Source organism: Eutrema salsugineum, unplaced genomic scaffold, assembly GCF_000478725.1.
Source record: "Eutrema salsugineum unplaced genomic scaffold, Eutsalg1_0 scaffold_11, whole genome shotgun sequence".
Taxonomy (NCBI): Eukaryota; Viridiplantae; Streptophyta; class Magnoliopsida; order Brassicales; family Brassicaceae; genus Eutrema; species Eutrema salsugineum.
Window position 1 is genome coordinate 831,767 of NW_006256901.1, and position 23,828 is coordinate 855,594.

At 31.3% G+C, this 23,828-nt stretch overlaps 3 protein-coding genes, 1 long non-coding RNA gene and 1 other non-coding gene across 6 annotated transcripts; 3 read left to right on the plus strand and 2 right to left on the minus strand.

Annotated features, from left to right (window-relative positions):
• Positions 1-740: 740 nt before the first annotated feature.
• On the plus strand, positions 741-814 carry TRNAN-GUU. The gene has a single exon. It is a non-coding gene; the product is annotated as a tRNA-Asn (tRNA).
• Positions 815-2,923: 2,109 nt separating this feature from the next.
• LOC112089947 lies at positions 2,924-6,757 on the minus strand. Its single transcript, XR_002901315.1, has 3 exons — positions 6,624-6,757; positions 3,344-3,575; positions 2,924-3,265 (listed from the first exon to the last, which is right to left on the minus strand). It is a non-coding gene; the product is annotated as an uncharacterized LOC112089947 (long non-coding RNA).
• Positions 2,979-4,979, plus strand: LOC18026384 (transcription factor HBI1). Its single transcript, XM_006409107.2, has 6 exons — positions 2,979-3,600; positions 3,681-3,899; positions 3,983-4,117; positions 4,208-4,279; positions 4,370-4,513; positions 4,614-4,979. Exons 1-6 carry the CDS (start codon positions 3,211-3,213, stop codon positions 4,680-4,682), a joined length of 1,029 nt encoding a protein of 342 aa, XP_006409170.1. The 5' UTR covers positions 2,979-3,210; the 3' UTR covers positions 4,683-4,979.
• A 3,379-nt stretch (positions 6,758-10,136) lies between the features above and the next one.
• Positions 10,137-11,969, plus strand: LOC18026385 (anaphase-promoting complex subunit 10). 2 transcript variants are annotated; one of them, XM_024160636.1, is made up of 6 exons: positions 10,137-10,478; positions 10,566-10,626; positions 10,735-10,800; positions 10,884-10,954; positions 11,373-11,477; positions 11,574-11,969. In XM_024160636.1, the coding sequence occupies exons 1-6, from the start codon at positions 10,300-10,302 to the stop codon at positions 11,641-11,643; spliced, it is 552 nt and encodes a 183-aa protein (XP_024016404.1). In that variant the 5' UTR covers positions 10,137-10,299; the 3' UTR covers positions 11,644-11,969. The 2 variants fall into 2 exon arrangements, with proteins under 2 accessions (XP_024016404.1, XP_006409172.1); XM_006409109.2 differs by having other exon boundaries at positions 10,146-10,478; positions 10,708-10,800.
• On the minus strand, positions 11,944-14,351 carry LOC18026387 (tubby-like F-box protein 2). The gene is made up of 5 exons (XM_006409108.2): positions 13,951-14,351; positions 13,242-13,595; positions 13,079-13,166; positions 12,871-13,000; positions 11,944-12,795 (listed from the first exon to the last, which is right to left on the minus strand). The coding sequence occupies exons 2-5, from the start codon at positions 13,572-13,574 to the stop codon at positions 12,168-12,170; spliced, it is 1,179 nt and encodes a 392-aa protein (XP_006409171.1). The 5' UTR covers positions 13,575-13,595; positions 13,951-14,351; the 3' UTR covers positions 11,944-12,167.
• Between the last annotated feature and the right edge of the window lie 9,477 nt (positions 14,352-23,828).

Consider the following 23,828-nt stretch of genomic DNA (forward strand, 5'->3'; position numbering starts at 1 on the left):
TATGTGAAGTTATAAGTTTTTGAAGTTATTTTTTAGATTAAAGAGTGTAAAAAATTATTATGGTGTTTAGGAAATAACTGAACCATAATAATAGGTCGCGGATCCACGTCTTATAATATTTCATAGAAACATAACATCATTACATTATTTTCTAGATTCGAAAACATAGTTTAAAATACAAACAATATCCGGATGTTACATTTTATTTAACAAATCAACGGGCCACCGGCTAGTTATATTAAATATACAATGAAAGATGTATAAATTTGGATTTGGGTAAAAATAAAACCTCAATATATATAAAATCTACGGTGAACAGAAAGGGACATTGAATGATGAGTCGGTATAGGAACCAACTCTCTGATCAAAAGTAATGGTCTCCTACCTTCCAATCACTTATCTTTAAACCCATTGTTTTCCTCTATATTTTAGTTTAAATATATTTTTATGTCCCTTTTAATTATTAACATGTCATGTTATATAAATTAATTTATAATATATTCAATGGTTGGTGGTATACTGTTACTTGTTGTCTTGCTGTATTATCTACTCATGGATTTTCATTTGATTCATTTATGGAAGACCCAAGATGACAATATCTTTACCATGATTTTAATGTCTTTGTTTTGGATTGTTCCAAAAAAAAAAATATATATATATATATATATTATATCTGTTTTGGAAATACGTGATAAACCAAATATATATTATATATAACTTAAACATGATATAAACAATCAGCTGGAGTAGCTCAGTTGGTTAGAGCGTGTGGCTGTTAACCACAAGGTCAGAGGTTCGACCCCTCTCTCTAGCGTTTTGTTTTTACCATCTTCAATTTTCTTAATCATTTTTTATTTATTTTTTTTTAGTTACGGAATCAAAATAGTTAGGTATACTGCTTATGAGTTATGATGATTTTCACTCTTAAAGTTGAAAACGTATAATTTCACATTCTTTTTTTTTTTAAAAAGGTATAACTTATAATTTCACATTCCCAACCTTTTTCCACACTCAATAAGATCAGAAATATGTTCGATTCGGTTCACTTTCAAAAAAATATTTTTGTAGAATTATACACAAACCGGAAATCGAAAAAATACAAATTGCTAGATAGCCGAATTTTTGAGATTTATTTATAAAACAATACAATGACAAAGTTTTAAACAAGAAAAGTATTGATTTCGTATGTGTTTTAAAAAAATAACACATTATTTTATACAATGACATCACATTATTTATTCAAAACACACATGAAATCAAACATTTCTCTATTTACGATTTTGCAACTCCGTCAAATAAACCTATAAAAATTTTTCTATTTAATAAAATTTAAAAATTTATATCTCATAATTTTAGACGAAATTGCAGAAAAATTTATAACAAATCATAAAAAAAATCTCTAAATTCAGAATTTATATATGCATTAGAAACGTTCTATTTAGTAAGATGATAACCTGTGTATGCAGAATGCAAATGAGGTATTTTAGTCAAATATTTTAAAGTAAAAAACTATTCCTTAGTTACCGTTTTATCACTTGGTTATTTACCTAAATAAATAAAGATTTATGGTTATTTAGCTAATTTACCCACTATATATATATATATATATAACTTATTCCATTGATCCAATTAATTTAGTTTGTAATGGTTTGCTTTGTGAGCTTAAGGTTTTATAGAACCAATCTATATTTAAAATTTTTGGTTTGATCTTAAATTCGATTGAATTGACTACCTTATAGTCAAGCATCCAACCCAAATACCATAAGTGTTAAGGTCTCTTTCATCGTTTATTTTCCAAATAAGCTCCTCTCATCAACTTGAAAGGGCAAAAAAGAAAAGAAAAAAAAGGAGAAAAAAAAAATAGACACACGAGAAGGGATAAAGAACCTCTAAATTTAGTGTTCGTAAGGACATGCCCACATGGTGTGGGTTATGTCACTTAGACCCCACACCTTCTCCTCTCACCTTCTTTGCTCCCAACCTTTACTTTTATCAATTTATGTCCCAATCTTCCCTTAGATACCGAATCTTTACTACTATTTTTATGCAATTTGTTCTTGGGGTCTTTTTTCTCGTAGTCACAGTCATGTCTAAACGCTGGACCCGATTTATCCACCAACACTAACTCTTAATCTGTTTTAACTGTCAACGTTCATTAAGAAAATGACATGATTATAATTTGGAAGGGTATTCAATATAAATGCATCGTAACTGATACAAGGCTATGACTTTGTGGTCATAGAGTTTATGAAAGTTGATTAGAGACGAGTGATGAACAAACACATTGGCTACATTTGATACAAAGCTAAAGAGAAAAGGTAGAGAGTTTAGGACTAGCTCACAGATTCGAATTACATATAATTTTACTATTGACTAAAAAATATACTCATTCTGATCCATAAACGTTTTAATTAAACTATATTTTTGTTTCACAATAAATATTGTTTTACGATTTTAATGTATATGTTGGAGATAAATTATTCAACTTGTTAACTTTTTTATTTGTAAAACAGAATACAAATCCAAGAATGACTTTCTTTTCAAAGGTATATATAATAGGAAATTTACATTATTTTTAATTTGTGTAAAAGTGTTAAAACTGTACTTATATATGAATAGAGGTGGTATAATTTTTCTATCTATTTGATTTACCTGTTTATCTCGATGACCCTATGACTATGATCTAACAACGGCCGCAAATGCATTACAATACAATTTACTACTAGTACGTCGAACAACTAGACAAAAAAGTTACCGGTTTTTGCTGAATATTTTTTCGGTGTACGTAAAAAAAAAAATGGTGGTACCATTTGGAGTTGGTAAGGGAGTATTTATGTATCGAGAGCTAACAAATAAGTAAATGAAATTCATCTTTTTATAAGGAAAATAGAAAACATAAGAAGTAGGGGACCAATGTATGTGGGTCAATGTTGATTTCTATTTAAAGCTAAGAAGAATGATATCAATGGATTAGTTTTTCCCACCTCTTTCATCTTTTCTAAGCAACCTACCCAAACAACATTACATAAACCTAAATCTCTCCTACTGCATACATTTATAGCAAATCCTCTTTTGCTTTAACCCACCCAAAAAAAGAAAAAATATATTCAGAGCTTTTGTTCCACCATATTCTATTCTATTTGTACTTTTGGTCTGACTTTAAAGATCATATACATATATAGAAGTTACGAGATTTCTGCAGAGAACAATATGCTGGAAGGTCTTGTCTCTCCAGATAGCTTATCCTTAAGCTCCATGGACATGTCTGTACTTGAAAGGGTTAAATGGCTGCAAAAGCAACAGCAACAAGAACAAGTTGTGTCTCAGAGCAGTAATAATTCACCTGAACTTTTTCAGATACTTCAATTCCACGGAAGCAACAATGATGAGTTGCTGCAGAGTACTTTCCACCATTTTCAAATGCTTGGATCTGATTTTGGACCAAACTATAACATGGGTTTTGGTCCTAATGAAGCTATGGATGGCTGCATTTCAAGAACAAGTAGCTGCCAGATGGATCAAGTGGATACAATGGGCATTATGTTGAAGAGCAGTGATGAAGACAGAGCCGTTGCCTTGAAAAACAAGAGAAAATCAGAGGTTTGTAGATCCAAAACAAGATCAAATTAAAGTAAATTTTTGAAACATAGGTTTTGATTATCTTTTTAACTATATCTCAGATTAAGACAAAGGAAGAAGAAAAGACAGAGAAGAAGATCAAAGTAGAGGTTGAGACAGAGTCAAACATGAAAGGAAAATCAAACATGGGTAACACGGAAGCATCTTCAGACACTTCAAAGGAAATATCGAAGGGAGCTTCAGAGAGCCAGAAATTAGATTATATACACGTGAGAGCTCGTCGAGGTCAAGCCACAGACAGACACAGTTTAGCAGAGAGGGTAATAAAAATTGTTTCAAATAAGTTTCTTTCGTTACAAGGTACAAGATAGTTCTAGGGTTTGTAAAGGATTTGGATTTACAGGCGAGAAGAGAAAAGATCAGCAAGAAGATGAAATATCTGCAAGATCTTGTTCCTGGATGCAACAAAGTTACTGGAAAAGCCGGTATGCTTGATGAGATCATCAATTATGTTCAATCTCTCCAGAGACAAGTAGAGGTAAGTAATATATATGAAAACATTGATTCTCTGTTTCACCAAATAATCAAAGAAGAAGTCTAAATCTCTCAAGTGACAAAACTTTTGCAGTTCTTGTCGATGAAACTCGCTGTCCTAAACCCAGAACTCGAGCTAGCCGTGGAAGATTTATCAGTAAAACAGGTGAAAACACACACTCTCTAGACACTCAAGATCAAATTCTCTATTACTCAAGACCTTATCATAATTATCTAGGGGTTATGAAAATTTCAGTTTCAGGCTTACTTTACAAATCTTCCAGTAGTAGTTGATTCAAAGCCACCAATAATGGTTGATGTGCCATTGTTTCCGCTAGATCAGCAAGGATCTCTAGATTTATCTGTTATAAACCCGAACCAAACAACATCTATTGAAGCTGTAAGCACATTTTATCAATCCTGAAAACTTATACCGATTATTTCTGAGTTCTTGGTACTTGTATGGAAAGTAACCTGTCTCTTGTATCTTTCTGTTTCAGCCATCTGCAAGCTGGGAAACTCAGTCACAGAGTCTCTACAATCCATCTACCATTGGTTTTCAGTACTAAGACAGATTCATTGAAGCAACATTGTTGAAGTTATCATGAGAATCAGAACCAGATTTCATTATATTTGCTCATCAAAGGGACAATTTCACAATTTAATTCTTTGGAAAGACAAAAAATTACAGCTTTTGTTCTTATCCTCTGATCCTTGTTTTCTGATATTTAAACCAGAAGAACTGGAGAATAGCAATTAAATGGTCTTGTCACCATCAATCTTTTTGTATAAATTTTGTTTTATAAGATAATATATACTAGATTCTAACCCCGTGCATCCGCACGGGAATATTTTTTATTGTTTAACGAATTTTGTAATATAATTTGTGTTTTTGAGTTTAGATATAATTATTTTTATAAATATATTTTTTAATAAGTGAAAATATTGATTTTTGTGTTTAGATATATTTTTATAGTATTAAAATTAATTATGATTATAAAAATATAATTTTAATCCGTTCGCTAATATTAATTCAAAATGAACTATTATAAAAACATAATTCTAACTTTTCCGTTCATATAACCGTATAATATAAATATTTGTTAAAAGTTTGAGATGTATTAACAGTATTATTTAGCATTATAGTTTTCTAAAATTTAATCAACGAAAGGAGTTTACAACTGGTTTTTCAAACCACATTATAGTGTATGCAATAATTTTTATTTTTTTATGTTTTCATTTTGTATGAAAAATATATTTTCGATATACATGTATAATTCAAAATTAGTGATTTTAGTTACCAAAATATTTTTAACCCGGTTTTTATATATATTTTTAGTTCTATGAAATTTAAAAATATATTTTTAATTTTTAAATTATACATTTGAATTTTACCTAATATTTTATTATTAATTTGTAAATAAATCATAATCGTAAATATATTATATAAGCAACATAAATATCATATCATTTACATCATTTATAAATATTTTATATTTCAAATATGATCATTATTTTTCATATATGAATTATTTTTTTTTTCAAAAATTCTAGATATTTTTGATAAAAATGTTTAATAGTATAGAAATTATTTAAATTAGAATTTTTAAATCAAATCTAAATTAATATCTGATTTATTATTTTTAATCAAATCAAATCATATCATATCTAAATTATCTATATTTAAGGAACTCTAAAAATATTTAAATTAATAACTAATTTCGAAATTAAATATAAATAATTATTAAAATTATTTTTAAACACTTAAAAAAAATTAGAAGTGTTTGGAAGCAAGTACTAAATGTGCTTCTGTTTTAATATAATAGATTTATAGAAAGAGAGAAAGAGAATAGATAAATGTGTTATAGAGGACTTTGTTATGTAGTAGAAGAAAGAGAAAAACTCTTGTGGTGAATTCCTGTAACCTTGTTGCCTTGTTGTATATATATATATATATATATCATAATAATATCCAAGTAAATTATCTATCAAATTTCTTGTTTATTTCTTTATTTAGAGCAACTTATAAATTCCAATCTTAGTAAGATCCCGTTGTCAACGACATATATCCATCAATACGTTCGCATTCGAATGGTACAACTATGAGAGATCGCCATGATTTTATAAAAATCAGTGAAAAATGGGGATCGAGTATTATTTCTAAATATATATTTTACTCATTTTTGTTTTTTGCCACCAGTATATTTTTCACTCATCTATTCTATTAAAACAGAAGCACATTTAGGGGGTGTTATTCAATCTGTATGTTGAAATCAACTCCACTAGATTAGAGTATATCAGATTTTAAATTTTTTAATTCATATAGAATCTAATGTATATGAGTTGTTTAAAATTTTAAATTACTTAGCAGTGTATTTAGAAAGTCACATGCAATCATTTAAAATCTAATAGAATAGAATTCTCAATAAATTTTGGATTTGAAAAGATTAAAGAAAAAAAACAATCTAAAACCACAAATCAGAACGATTGTTAATCCAGAAATATATTACCTTTTCTTTGATGATTTATGGAGATAGAGAGAGAAGAAAGAGAGATGTGTGCTAAGGAAAAGAGAGAATAGTGTGAAATTGAGTTTTCATAATAATAAATCGCTTGATGAGAGAAGGGAGAGAAAGAAGGGAGAGAGAAATGGAGGAAGAAAAAAAAAGACGTATGAAGAATGAAAAGACAAAATGAAGGAAAAAGAAAAAAAATTTTGGAGGGATGAGAGAATGATATATTTGATCGACTAATACCTGGAGAGAAGAAAAAAAAAACAAAAACTAATAATTATTTGTGTTGAATTTTATAATTATCAAAATCTGAGGGTAAAAGGTTAGATTTTGATTGCTACATTTAACACATAAAAATAGGTTCAAATTCAGTTAAAATCTTTCACTTAAAATCAGTTGTAAAAATCTGTTAAACATGAATAACATAAGATTTTAAATTGACTTATTCAACTCTTTAATTGAATAACAATGGATTTCAAACTCTATTAATAAAGAGGTTGTAAATACATGAACCAATAACATTTGATTTTGAAAGAGAAATTAAAATCAATTATTGAATAACAATGGATTGTGGATGGATTTAGACTCTATTAAAAACCATGGTTGAATAACATCTCCTTAGTGCCTGCATCCAAACATTCATAAAGTTTTTCTTATAATATTTTATTTTATTTTTATATTTAATTTCCAAAAATTAGTTATTAATTTAGATATTTTAGATTTCCTAAAATCTAGGTCATCTTTAATTTAAATGTCAAATTATTAGAAATTTAATTAAATTTAGTTACAAAAATTTGCATTCAATTTAATTTAAATTCAAAAAATTCAAAAAAATTATAATTAAATTTATTACGAAAATTTAAATAATAATTTTAATACTTTAAAATTTCTTAAATACAGGAGAGATTTAATTTAAAATTTTAAATTTAAATAATATTTTTATAAAAATGCATAGTAAATAAATATTTTATTGTATTTTATCATAATCAATTGGTCTAAAATATCAAATATTTGAGATTAATAAATATTTATATTATACAATAATATGATCGAGCTGATTATAGTTATATATATATATATATATATTTAAGGTCTATGAGTTAATTTATTAAAACATGTAAGATATTAATATGATTTGAGACAATTAAACTAACAGGTTAGCCAGTTTATATATATATATATATATATATATTTTTTAATAGCACAAATAATAAATAAATATCTTATTATATTTTTTCATAATCAATTGGTCCAAATATTCCATATTAGTAAATATTTATAGGGTTATACAATTATAATTATAGTCTTATACGGGTTAGTTTGTCAAAACATGTAAGATATTAAAAATGATTTAAGACTACTAAACGGATGGATGACAACTAAACGGATGGATTAGTAAATTCATAGATATATAGATTTTTTATGTGTAAATCTAAATTCACATAATAACAAAGTTTATAATTAACATTAGATCAATGTATACTTAATTAACGCATACTCTTATTCTACTAATATACAAATTTTACTGTTTAAAATTAAATTATGATAACAATTTTTTGATTTTAAAAAATAAATAACAAAAATAAATTATATCTAAACAAAAAAATATAAATGCAACTTATATTAGAAATAAAAAATAAAACATTCTCGTGCGGACGGGGTTAAAATCGAGTTAATATATGAAAAGTAGATAAGTGATAAAAACGAACAAAATCGGAGATTAATCACCAAAAGATGGTATTATCATATATGCGGATATGAATCAAATAGATATTTTAGGAAATTATAAAATATGAGTTATGTATGCGAATAGGAATAAAATAGATATTTTAGCTATCCACAGAACAACTTTTTTGGTATATTTCTTAAACACTTCATGCATTTAGATAAGTGAAAATGATTTAAAATAGAAGATAGTTATGTGTTTTTAACTTTTTTTTTTTGCAGTTGGCTTGATAAATTCAAATGTTTAAACATTTAAGTATATCATACAGATCTAGTATGTATTCATTTTGAAGGTACCAGATTAATTTGTTCGGGAATCACAATAATTGAATATATTTTTTCTGGGGATATAATCATATATGTGGAACCAATTACAAAAAAGAAAAATTGAATATGAATTATAAAATTTGATACCCGAATAAGCTTCTCAGACAGTCACAGAATTCTCAGATTTCTTTTCTAACTTCTATTACCTTAATTAATTCTGATTCTAAGTTTATGTTTAGAGAGGCAGACCATTTTGATAATGGTGTGAGAGCATTTTGATAATGAATCTTTGTGTTTGTATGCTTTAAACTTGGTTTATAGATTAATATATAAATTAAAATGTGTTTCAAAAAAAAAATCGTTTGAGTTAAAATGAAAAATAAACATTTCAAAAATTTTGGATGTTCGTCTTGAGCAACGAGTCTACTTCGAATATATGATCAAACATGACATGAATTATTTAGCATTTCAAAACAAACAAATTCTTCAGCTTACTATTTTCTTTTCCTACTTGATCAATAATGTACTATCTTTAAATCTATTACGATACTAGTATAGTGATATGTATAATTTTACTGATGCTGACACAATTTCTCTCTAAATATATGTCATAATATGTTTTCTAAAAGTAGCTTTCAAGGTAACAAGTGGGTCAATGTTCTTTTCTCATATCAATTTTCCAACAAATGATCTAATCCATGAACTGTCTGATTTTGACAAGATCTATGACAAAATATTATCCATAGCCAAAATTTAAAGATTGGAGGTAGTTTTTGAAGAAAGAGATCGTAGTTCAGAGATTTGAGAGGATCGCAAGGATGAAGAATGAGAACCACAAAGAGTGGGCATCATTGTGGTTGCAGAGATTTTTAACCAAAGTGGACCTTCTTTTGTTCTTTCGGTTCCTATGAGAGATTTTATTTTTCTTTCTCTTCTTTCATTTATTGGAAATCCCTTATATATATCGTCTATACTATTATTTGAAACTCCAAAAACAAAATCAATGAGATGTCGTTATCGGGGAAGAATAGGGACCTTTTTTTTTCTTTGTAAAATACATAAACTTTCATTCACTCAATCTCTATTGAAGTAATTATTATTGCATACCTAATCTTAATTTTGTAAACATTTATTATATCTTATATTATTTATTTTATACATATACAATGAGATTAATATTTTTCAAAAACTATATATTAAATTTTGAACAAAACTATAAAAAAGTTTTAGCGGGAATGAATGAGATAATGACAGAATAGTAAGAAATGCGAAAAAAAATGATTATACTATTTTTGATAATTAGAATTTCGAGTTTTCGACTGTCTTTTTGATTAGTAACAAAATGATCGGCAACTCCTTACTTTTGCGATAAGAGATTACAAATTAAAACCTTTAAAGAAAAGAAAAAATCTCATCTAAGTTATGACTGTCAGTTTTGAGTCATTCCAATTTCCAAATGTTTGCTGTTCTCTTAACACAGAAAGTAAAGCATCATGTCGTTTCCGTTCAACTGAAAAAAAACTCATGTCGTTTTAAGCGTTCCTTAACGACACGGCGTTTATTTATGAGCCACGCCCCAAGGCGAATTCAAAACCTCGTTGGAAGGGTTTTAGCGGAAAGTACTGTTAGAAATCTCTGATATCGAATCTCGGATCTCGTTTCACTGACATCGGAGATAGATATGGCGACGGAATCATCGGAATCGGAGGAAGAAGGGAAGATTAGAGGAGGAAACGAGAAGCTAATCGTAGAAGACGATCTAAGAGAGATGGGGAAGAACGCCGCTTGGAGCGTTAGCTCTTGCAAGCCCGGCAATGGCGTCAACACTCTCCGCGACGACAATCTCGAGACCTATTGGCAGTTAACAGAAAAAAACCCTAAATCCCATCTCTTTTCTCTAAGTTTTCTCTGTATCTCGCTAAAATCGGGAGTTTTCTTCATTTGCAGATCAGATGGTTTACAACCACATCTGATTAACATTCAGTTCCAGAAGAAAGTGAAATTGCAGGTATGATTATAATTATGGGGAAAAAGGAATCATATCTTCCGATTTTCGTTATTAATTTTGATTCCTTTTTGATTTAAAAAGCTAGTGTTTCTGTACGTTGACTTTAAGCTCGACGAGAGCTATACACCAAGTAAAATCTCAATTCGAGCTGGTGATGGTTTTCATAATTTAAAGGTAAAACTTTTATTTAAAGAATGGATTCTCTACTTCCATGGATAGATAATTCCTTTTGTGTCTCATTCTCTACAATTGTTTAGGAGATTAAAAGTGTGGAGCTTGTAAAGCCAACTGGTTGGGTTTGCCTATCTCTGTCTGGAACCGATCCACGGTATGTGCGCTGCGCCGTTTTTGTTTCTTATGGTTTTGTGGTGGTTTCTTACAAGAATATCGTTTCTTCTTTCGGCTTTGAGAAACTATCTAGATAGCTTCTGATAAGATGAGCAGAGTGTTTGCTATACATTGTTAGTTCTATGATCAGCTTTTGGCTCTGTTTTCTCACTTGTTAAGACTGTCTTCTTCAGAGAAGGCCTGTAACTATTGCTTAGATGTGTCTTTAGCTAGCAAGTTTCCACTCTTTGAGATATGTTGGGTTTCAATATCAGCTTTTGAGCCATTGGGTTTGAGGTTTTTTACTAAGTGTCTAAACTAACTTCTGTTGTCTCGAGTTGTTTTGCATGAATGCCTTGTTTCTGTAGGTAACTAAGCTTAAAGCTGATAAGTTTAAAACCGTTGTTTTCTATTCACAGGGAAACTTTTGTCAATACATTCATGTTGCAAATAGCCATTTTGTCGAATCACCTCAATGGGAGAGATACTCATATCCGCCAGATCAAAGTTTACGGCCCTAGACCGTGCGTCTCCATCTCTCCTTCACTGACTTAAACTGCACATTATATACTGTGATTTTGACGTTATGATTGCCTTTGCTCGACTCTTCGTGACTGCAGGAATCCTATTCCGCGCCAAACATTTCAGTTTACTTCAATGGAGTTTCTCACTTATTCCACACTGAGATGAGAACTTTGTGCAAGGAGAAGTTTGAAGACCATGGATTGTGAAAGATCAATGCTAACTTTGGGCAGGAGAAGTTTGACAACACGGACTGTGAAAGATCGCTGCTATTGGATCCCCTGGAAGAGTCTATTCTCACATTAGGTTTTAAAGCTCAGAGTATCATATGTTGTGTAATGGCTGCTGTTTAAATATTACACTGGATGTAACCATCATAACTTCATTAAGCTTATATTAGATAAGCTTATGTTTTAAAGCTCAGAGTTTCATATGTTGTGTAATGGCTTCTGTTTATATATTACATTGGATATAACAATCATAACTTCATTAAACTTATCCACCAAGAGCCCAATCAAATTTTTTTGGTCACAGTGAATTAGGAGAGGCGGTTTTAAAGCATAGTGCAAAGAGCTACAACAATCTACATACAAAGAGAGCTTCTCATGGCTTGATGATATATCAAAATCTGAAGATCAGAAAAGCCTTCTATGATGACTTGCGCAGAAATGAATTTTACTCGTGAATTTACTTTACCCTTCACACGCCGGTTTGGTGTCAAAGCTGCTGATGCATATAGCAAAGGCTTGAAAAGCAGAGAGAGGATAGCGATAATCCATGGTGAAAATATCCTTGCCGATTTTTCCAAACTGTAAGATGACTCTGTCATGTTCTTCAGGCGGCGCATTTAGAGAAGGGTCAATGTCTGCCACAAGCTGGAAATTCTTAACCGAAGCAACGGTTACTCTCCCCTTGAAGTTAAGGCACCAGCACTGCAATTGCTCGTGCCATCTTGGAGATTTGTTTTTCAGAACCAGCGGCTGGTCCATCAAGCTTGGAGAAACATCAGTGATTTCCCTGTCTGTTGAGCTGGCTTCTCCTTTTGGCGAAGGTGAGACTTCCTCTTTACTGCCTTTAACTACTAATGGTGCAGCAAGAACAGAAGAGAGGAGTATAGATTCCATAACGCAATGCATTCTTCTAGGTCCTCTTGTGCGAAGAACATTGAGCTCGTAGGTTATGTTTCCTGCGGTATAACTTGTAGCAGGTAACTTAGGGGATGCTTGCTTGGAGTGAAGTCTTCGGTTAGGTTGCGCTTGTGCTGTGGATGATGCTGTCTGGTTGTCATATATTGTGAAATTGGTTCCCAGAAAACCAGACCTACACCACACTAGACAGTTTACAACAAGGAGCTTTTGATGGCTAAACCACAGTCAAATCAATACAATTGCTTACCTTAGTTTGCCAACGTAAGTGCTGCTTCTCCGAGAGAAGTTTTTCACAGACAGTGAGATTATAAAATCCGTGCACGTCGCTCTTCTAACCCTTCTTGCTGCTAACAACAGTTTATCGTTCTCCGTCTCAGCTGAAATTCAAAAAAAGGATCATCGTTAGAACAACTGTTGAATGGCAATTTCATGAGCTCTAAATATGGATCACTCACAAGGCATCAAGCCATAGTAGAGAAGATATGTCCCTGTTGCTCTGTTCCTCTTGATAAAGCATTGAATAGGAGAGTCTCGCGGCCCTGGCTGCTCACATAATCAAGTAAAGGACTGAGAGCTTTGAACATGATGATGAACAAAAACCGGTGAAATTTTCTTTACCTGTTTCAATGAGATTGGAAAAGTGAGCTTCCCACAGTGCTCAGGGACTCTCACAATCTCCATTGTGATTCCTCTCCATGATTTACAGACAGAAGCACAAGAGACAACGGCTGCTCGAGCTGGCCAAGCGGTCTCACTCTCTTCAACTCTCCGGATTATGTCATGAAGCAACTCAGGCGGCAAAGAAGCCCACGGGCTCTGAGGGATGTTTTCCGGTGGTGGAGTCGTTTGATCAGGAGCAATGTGAGACGACTTTGACCAGCTTCGCTTCGAGATCCCTCCAAGTCCATCCCTTACTTCCTTCAGATCACGAAGGATGCTTTTCAAAGACATCTCTTTTCCAGCATACCAAAACTGAAATCAGAAAATCCACTCAAAGTTCATGTTTTAATAATCTGATCAAAACCAAGCTCCACACTTTCCACAGAGAAAATCTTCGAGTTTTCACATCTTTATTAAATGGGTAGATTCGAGTAACATCTTGAAAAACAGAGCTCTCAATAAGTTCTTCTCAGATTCATCAGACCCAATCTATCAAAATCTCAGATTTACATTACTTCCAACATATTATCCGTTGAGATTTCTCAAAAAACCAATCTTTAATTCCAACAAAAAGTGCAACATGAGGAAGAAGAAGAACCTTCTTCTCCAAATGTGAAACGAAAATGAAGTGAAAATCAAAAAGTAGAAAATGCAAAAAAAAACCAACCTCGATGAAATCGACGGATCAAACGACAAAAACTGAAAATCTCTGGACCAAAGACGAGCTACAAGATTCGATCGGCGGGGGAGCTTCTTCTTCACCGGATCCGAGAGACAAGATCGGAGAGAGTAAACGAAGAAACAGATATAACCATAGCTGATTCCTTTCGGATTCTTCCGACGCTCGTCGTCTCCGGGAAGAAAGACGGGTATCGCCGGTGACTACCTTTGCATGATTTCACCGACTGAATCGCCGTCGTGTAACTCCGCCGCCGATCTCAACGAGGCAAAAGGAGTGGTCCACCAACGAACCTCTCTCTTATTACAAAAAAAGGGATCCGAAGTCTCTGCTTTTTCTTATAGTTTTCAAAGAAAACGTTAAAGGCAGAGAGAGATCAAAGAAAAAAAAATTGATTTTCTTAATATTGAAAAAATAGTTTTGGTCGGGAAAAAAGATTAACTCTCACTTAGTCAAATAATTAATTGCCTCTATGGTGTATGGAACGACCTGATTGGTGATGACTTACTGCATGTGGCAATAACATATTTGGTCGGTAATAATGTTATGTTATATTTAGAAATTATAGATAGTACTCAAAGACAACTTTACGGAACTTTAAAAAAATTTGATTTTATAAGAAAATATAAATTTGTTTTTTACACGATACCTGTCTTTATCAAAAAAATTGTTTTTTTTTTCGTCTATCAAATATTGTTTTTATGTCAAACAAAAAAGTAACAGCGATATTTAAAAAAAAAAGAACAATACGTGTCTAGTTTTTTGTATTTACGTGATATACAAATTATTAAGTGTCTTACATTGATGTCGAAAAATATTAGTTCGTATTAGTTTATAACTAATTTATAATTAACTGAGATAGTACTTCAATTAAAACTCATTTAGTGTTTTTCCAAAATTTTCATCATCTTTTATTACTTGTCTACGAATATTTTATTTCAGTTTTCAACTCTAGGAATTAAGAAAACAGGACCTGTATACTTTTCTCCGTTAATTTATTAGTCTTAAATTTTGGTTGAATATAACATCTAGTGAACCTCTTAAATAAGTATTGAGATTTGATTCTTAGGTTTTAAAAGAATTTTATTTCATCTTCATGATTTATGTTTTTTAAAAGACAATAATTACTCTAGCTTTCATCTTAAGGCTTAAACTAATCCAATCCATATCTAAAATATATACTGGTTAATAAGATACAAATTCTCGCGCTAAGTGCAATATTCTACTAGTATTAGTTTTTAATCTATTTGGTTCCCTTCAAACAATACTTATGAACAGTGTTCTAAGATCTAGGCGGTCACCTAAGCACTAAGCGTTCATAGACCGTCCGCCTAGGTGTTAGGCGTTCATATACTGTGACAATTACTTTCTAAGCGTTTTATATTTGATATTTATAAGATTTATTTTATTTTTTATGTGTAATTTAAATTTAAAATATATATTTAAAATTTATAATATGCAAACTTTATTATTTATAAACAAACTATGTAATTTTATATATGACATTCTATAAAAATATATAATAAATTAATTTATTTTGTAAACGTTTAAAATGCATAAAAATCGCCTAAACTTCAATTAAGCGTTTTAGGCGCTAGGCGTTGTATCACCGTCCGCCTAATGGCTACCTCTTAAACACTGCTTATGAAGCGTTTTGCTAGGATTTTTTTTAATAAAAGTTTGAGATTTTTGGTAAAAATGAGTTAACTGTATTTTTTTTTTTTTACTATTTTGTTTCTGAAAACACAGTTCTTATATTCTTGAAAAGTGTCGCAATCGAGTTATACGGAGAGGTAAAGACAATAGTTAGTCAAACTTTTCTTCATCTTAAGACTTAACTTAGTCTCTAATCCGTATCTAAAGAAAGAGCTCTTTAGTAAAGGTACGTAGTCTTAAGCTAAGTATACAATACTAATCTACAATATGTTCCAAATAACATTAATCTATTGTTATGCTTTTGGACATACGTCATTTTGTTTAGATATCACATCTGTTTTGTAAACTATAAAGTTAATTGTCTGTTTTATGAAACTTATTATCAGATATTTTTGTATCTAAATAAAAGTTAATAGATTTTTGTTGTCTAACGTTTTCATAAATTTGTTTCCATTTATATGAAAATCGCAATCATGAAGTACATTCAAATAGAAAATACATAGTCTCAGGTGTGGAACTGTCGGGGCTTGGGACAGCGCCTCACAGTTCGACGTCTGAAGGAGATGCAGCGGCTGTATCATCCAGACTTGCTGTTCCTGGTGGAGACAAAACAAAGAAATGATTATGTTAGAGATATTGGGGTGCTTCTGGGTTATGATGATTGTTGTATTGTAGCGCCTCAGGGGTTAAGTGGAGGTTTAGTAGTATTTTGGAAAAAGCATGTTTCAGTTAGTTGTATATCCGCAGATGCAAGACTTCTAGATCTTGTTGTTGAATATAAATCATTCCAATTCTATTTGTCTTGTGTCTACGGTGATCCTGTTCCAAAGATGAGAAATTACTTATGGGAAAAGTTACAGAGATTGGCTGTTTCACGAACAGGACCATGGATGATGTTTGGTGATTTTAATGAAATCACTAAACAGACTGAAAAGAAAGGAGGAAGACTTCGTAATGCTAAAAGTTTTCACGACTTCACAACGATGATGAAAGTATGTGATATGGAAGATCTCAAACATAAGGGTAATCAGTTTAGCTGGGTGGGTAAACGAAGGAATGAAGTGGTGGAATGCTGCTTAGACAGAGTGATTGTAAATTCACATTGGAAATCCTTGTATCCGGAATCTGAAGCTGAGTTTTTGGAGCTAGCGGAATCAGACCATAGACCTCTTCTAGTGTCTATTGCTTATGAACCGCAAACACGAAAAGGACAGTTCAGATATGATAAGAGATTGTTCCTCCAAGAAGGATTTGCAGAGACAGTAAGAGATCAATAGGAACGAACTGACTCAAATATCATAATGCTGACAAAAAAACTTAAGGTCTGTCGAAGAACTATGGCACAATGGAAACGAAGAAACAAGACTAACTCGGCCGAGAGAATCCAAATTCTGCGGATACAAATTGATAATGCACTTCGAGATCCCACTATATCTGCAGAAGAAATACACAAGATGAGAAAAGATCTTAACAGTGCATACCGAGACGAAGAGGAATATTGGAAGCTCAAAAGTAGGAATTCATGGCTCAAGGTTGGTGATCGCAATACCAGATTTTTTCATGGTTTAACACGAGCTCGTAAACCGTATAATTGCATAAAACAAATCAAGGATGATAATGGTATGATACACAAACGAGATGATGCAATTGCTGTGGTAGCACAAGATTATTTCCAACAAATGTTTACGTCTTCAAATCCTGATTTGTTGGAAGATGTTTTTGATGCGGTTCAAACAAAGGTAACAGAGGATATGAACAGAGCCCTAACACAACCAGTAACAGATCATGAGATTAAAGCAGCAGTTTTTTTAATTGGCCCTGATAAAGCACCTGGTCATGATGGATTTACGGCTGCTTTCTATCAACAATTTTGGGAAAACGTTGGAGCAGATGTATGTACTATGGTCAGAAAGTTTTTTGATACAGGTGAAATGGAGGAAGGCATCAATCACACTAATTTGTGTCTGTTACCAAAGATATCCGACGCAATTAAAATATCAGACTTCAGGCCAATAAGTCTGTGCACAGTCAACTACAAGATCATATCAAAGATTTTGGTAATGAGATTACAGAAGTGTCTATCGCATCTGATATCTGAATCGCAAACAGCTTTTGTTCCAGGTCGGAACATAACGGATAATGTGCTAATAGCACATGAACTCCTGCATGGTTTAAAATCGAAAAAGGATTGTGCAGAGGCGTATATAGCAATTAAAACTGATATAAGCAAGGCTTATGATAGGGTTGAATGGAGTTTTCTGGAACAAGTAATGAAGAAATTTGGTTTTACAGAGAAATGGATAACATGGATTATGAAGTGTGTAAAGACAGCCTCTTTCTCAGTATTGATCAATGGTGTTGCATATGGTGATATAAAACCTACTCGTGGAATTAGACAGGGAGATCCCCTTTCTCCTTACTTATTCCTTATTTGTGCAGAAGTTATGAGTCAAATGCTAGATACTGCAGAAAAAAACAAAAGATTTCAAGGGATGAGATTAGCAAAAAATTGCCCTACGGTAACACATCTCCTATTCGCAGATGATTCCCTTTTCTTTTGCAGAGCAACAAAGTCTGATTGTGAGGTGATGGCAAAAATCATAGGAGATTATGAGCGTATATCGGGACAAAAGGTTAATTATGAGAAGTCTTCGATTATATTTGGTATGAGATTAGAGGTACATAGAAGACAATTGATTCAGTCTATACTTGGTATTCAGAGTGTTGGTGGAGGAGGTAAGTACCTCGGATTACCAGAACAGTTTGGTAGAAACAAAACGGAGGCTTTTGATTTTGTATTAAAGAAAATCCGAGAAAGGAGAACTGGTTGGTATCATCAATTCTTGACACCTGCAGGGAAAGAGATTCTCATTAAAACAGTTCTACAAGCAATGCCAATATATTCCATGAACTGTTTTCTTATACCCAAAACAGTTTGTGATGAGATTAATAGTATTTTGACTGATTTTTGGTGGAGTAAAGAAAATGGTGCAAGAAAGATTTCATGGGTGGCTTGGAAACGGATGTCATTACCAAAGAAAGAGGGAGGTCTTGGGTTTAGAGATCTTCATCAGTTCAACCGGGCTCTTCTTGCTAAACAAGCATGGAGAATCTTAAGTGATCCGAATTTTTTGCTCGCTCGTATATATAAAGGCAGGTATCATCACTCGTCGATGTTCTTACAATCTTCGTGTGGTGGACAACCATCTTTTGGCTGGAGATCAATCCAAGCCGGGAAAGACCTATTAAAGCAAGGTCTACAAGTTCAAATCGGTAATGGGAGAGATATTAAAGTAGGATGTGATCCATGGCTTCCCACTTTACCACCTCGTGCAGCAAGAGGAAATAACATTGATCCAACAATGTGTGTTGCAGATCTCATGATACAAGGACAAAGAGAATGGGATGAAGCAGCAATACATCAGGTACTAGATATAGCAGATGCAGAGATAGTTCGACGGATAATTTTATCCAAGCATGCAGTACGGGATAAATATATTTGGCCTTACTCTAAAGATACCATATATTCAGTGAAGTCAGGCTACTGGTTTGCAACTCACCAAGCAATGACGGAGGAACCAATAGAACCACCACCTGGTTCAATTGACTTAAAGATGAAGATTTGGAAAATGAAGTTACTTCCAAAAATACAACATTTCTTGTGGAAAGTACTCTCTGGAGCGTTACCGACATCAACTAGATTACGTACTAGAGGAGTTAATGCAAACCCGATTTGTCAAAGATGTTGTTTGGAGGAGGAAACAATAAACCATATACTGTTTGAGTGTCATTATACACAGGCAGTGTGGAGATGCTCTAATGTCCAAGATTTTGATAATCCATCTTCGAATCTCGAAGAGAATTTCCAAAGAATGATTGACATTTATGCGAATATTGATCTATCTATGGAAGTAAGATTGCTACCATTCTGGATAGTATGGACAATATGGAAATCAAGGAATGAATACATTTTCCAGCAAAAAGACTCAACTCCCGTGGAAGTTGCAAATAAAGGTATACAAGGATCACAAGAATGGGTCGCAGTAACCACAACAGAGGGGTTCTATGGAACAGAGGGTAATGATGATCAATTAGTTAAAAGTTCTGCTTGGGAGCCGCCTCCTCAAGGTTGGTTAAAATGTAATTTTGATAGTACTCATGTGAACAATGGTTTACATACAGGAGTGGGATGGATCTTGCGGGATCATAAAGGAACTCACGTCATTTCAGGATTAGCCAAATTATCACAAGCACAGAATTCACTTCAGGTAGAAGCACTTGGGTTTCTACATGTTGTACAAACTATTTGGAGTCAAGGATGGCGAAAAGTATGGTTTGAAGGGGATAACAAGACTTTAACTCGGATCATTAACACAAATGGAGAAAGCACAGAAATTGGAAATATCTTAACAGATATAAGATGGTGGATTGCAAAGCTTCCTCTATGTTCTTTAGACAATGTTAACAGGAAAAGGAACCAGATTGCAGACCTTTTAGCAAAAAAAGCTGGAGAGCAACATGTATTATCTTTTATTTATAGCACTCCACCTGTTTGGATTCGAAACTTATTGTATGCTCCTTTTACAATCTGATTAATATAATAGATGTTACAAAAAAAAAGAAAATACATAGTCTCATCCATATCAACAAATTATATTTCGTTAATAAGAGCTTGGTACCCATATTCTTGTACACAACACAACTAAATTTTACAATCTTTTTTTGTCTACCACCTAAATTTTACAATTCTAACATATTAAATACCTTCCAAATTGAACATACGTACTTCCTTTTTTCATTTTTTTTTTTTGACCTTATCCAAAAATAAGACATATCCTAAAAAATATACACATCACATATGTATGATATGATGTATCAGTACTTAATTAAACTTCAAAATCTCTGTCAAAACCGCCCATTTTGACAACATATTTATTGTATATAACATTTATAACTTTATATGGGAGGAGGTCTGGGTTCAAATCCAGGTGGTTTAGATCAAACTTTAGCAAGTGATATTTTATATAATCCTATAGATTTGGGAAACAATTTATCCCACTGATTCAAATTTTCATACATCTGTAGGTACCAAATATCAAAAATCATCAAAACTTTAATGATTCATTTCATTTATACTGATGTATATTTAGTTGTTCATCTTATTCACTACATATCACCATTAAACGATAAAGGTTGAAATGAGTAAAGAACCTGTGATAGATACTAAACAAATAACTTTTTATTAAAGATGAGAATAATTTAATTTTAAAGCTAACAAAATGAATAATTGCAATTTACAGTCAGGAGAGCTGTTTAAAATGGTTCTGTTTGGTATGTGGACCACAATTGTATCCTATATATATATATATACATATATACACTTATAAATGTATCGGTACACAGATATTATGTAATGCACAAATGCATATGTTAGTTATGTGTATGGATCCATAAAACAAGCAGAAAAGCATGATGGGTATTGATTCCAGTTTGAGTGTCTGTCCATTGGGATTGATAAATTTTTGATAAGATTGGGAGCAATATGTTTTTGCCAGCTTACACATGTCAATTTTCACACAATGACCCCATCACGCTTTCTATTCAATGTCCTCGAATCTTGTAGCCAATTGAAAAATCGTTACTCACTTTACAACCAATTACTATATATGGGGTATAGTCGGATTTAATCTCTGGGTTTACTAACTTAACTAAGATGTGTTGATTGGTTCATCCGCTATCACCCGTAAATGCAGCGTTTATGGTTGGTAGCGGTTAGTGGCATTTTATCATAATTTTTAAAATTGTTGTAAACTGTTCTGTATCATTTTATACCGTTGAAATTTAAAAGCTACTTCCCGCCAGTATTTGTGATTGCGGACGGTAACAATTAAATAAAAACAAATTAAATAAAATAAAATAAAGCTAGAAAAGAAAATAAAAGATCACATTAAATACAATTATAAAACCCTAATCCTATTAATTTTCTCATATATATATAAACCCTAATCTCTCACTTTTTCTATCAAGTTCTAATCTCTAATCATGGTTTTCATATCAGTTGAAAAAAATTAAGATACAAATATAAGTGTCATAATACTTTGGTTTAATTCATTTATATTAATGGTTCTGTTTCTACTTTTAAAGTAAGAAATTATAAATATGTATCTTATTAATTATAAAATTAGTTTGTTATAATTCTTTTTTTTTGTTCTTCAGAAAGTTACATGAACAAATGAGATGACATATGCGTTACTTCAACGGATCATTGTGAAAAAAACAAACTCAAGACAAATATCCTAGATTTTTTAGTGCACTCTAGAAAGAACGTATTTTGAAGAATACTAATGAGCAATTTGGAGTTGATTTGAGTTAGGGTCGTGCAAAAATCAATTTGATCAATTGAAAAAATTTTACATCATGCATAAGACAAATCCAGAAGATCTACATATTGGAGCAAATTTTTTCCAGTCTATTACATTACTAGACACAATTTTGGGTGATATTCAAAATAATTGAAATAAAATATATTATTATTAAATTTATTAGTTTTTAAAATAATTATTTAGTATTTATTTATAATTTTTATGAATTATTTTGAACTAGTGATTTTGATATTAATCATAATAATATAGCTTTTCTGTTATATATGATATTTATTTTAGTAATTTTATGTTTAGCCGCTAAAACAACCGCTGGTTTGCCAGTCAAAAATGTTCTACAAACGGACCTGTCTTAAAAAATTTAACCAGTCGTACAAACCGCTAAATAACGCTCAAAACCACAATCGTTTGCTTCCGCAAACTCCCGCACTCGCAACCGCAACCACTGCGTTTAAACCAATCAAATCCTAATATGATTTGTATTGACTAAATTAATGAGATTTGACCCAAAAAAATATCTCACGGATTTGAGAATATGTAGGGGAATCCCTTCTTTTTCCACCTCATATATTGTATACTATAGCAAAAATTCTTGTTATCCGATTATACATACATCAATAAAATTTTGAATTTTTTTTTTCAAATCTTATATTATTAATTGACAAAAACATTTAAATAAATTTTGTTGGTCTTATATGTAACATTTACATGAGTGCTGAGGTATCAATCTCAAAAAGATTCTCATATTTTGTTTGAAATTATGTTCAACTTACTAAATTAACTAATATTCGGTAATTTACATACTCTTGCCTTATTTATATTAATTAATTTAGATGTTTAAAATAAACATATGCTATGTTACACATTGGATTTTGAAAAATGAAAGTTCATAATATCGCAGCTAGCAAATGTTTACCAAGAATAGTATATCCAAAATATATTATATGGTTCATGATTTTTTTTTTTTGATAAATAATAATCCTGATTTCAGAGTCAACCATGATTATATTACCAAAAAATTATTATTCTTTTTTTTTTGTTTAATCCTACTGTGTGGTATATCTATTTTATCACTAAAATAATATAACGACTTACAACATAATTACTGGTTATGTTTTTTTTATGATATTATGTATTTGTTTTTTTACAATAAACCAAACGTATGTTATTATTTAATTAATTTAGATGACATGTGAATATAATATAACTATATGATTTAATAATTTATAGAGAATAAAAAAAATTGGAATATTATATATGTCACACATTGATTTAATAAACCGTTATCACAATTATTATATAATTTACACTAAAATTTTTTTTTTTAATATTATGATTTAAACAACAAATCTTCTAAAAAAATTTCGATAAATCTCACCTTACACAGAGTGCAGGTTATTATATAGTTATATAATATTTTATATGTTTGCTTGTTTATATTTCAAAAATTCCTCGTACTAAAGCTTCTTACCAATAAATTAGATTAATATTATGGGATCGAATCTTGCATCCAAAGTTATCCAAAGCAGCTAAGACAATTTCAACCTCCTCAAACCAGTCATTGCCATCTCTGATAAGACATCTAAAAATATGCAGATCAATATTTCCCTTTTTTGCTTTCATTGAACTCACTAATCAGTTATTTCAAAAATTCTAAGACAACAATAAAAATGAAAAAAACGAAAGAGATTTTGTATGATCAGCTGTAATACTTGCAGCAGTAGTTGGTCTTGAACCCTCATCCCATCTTGGTTTGAGCCAGTTCTTCTTTTTTTTTTCTATCAAATTGAAAAATCACAAAGAAGAAAGCAACAAAAACAACTACATATA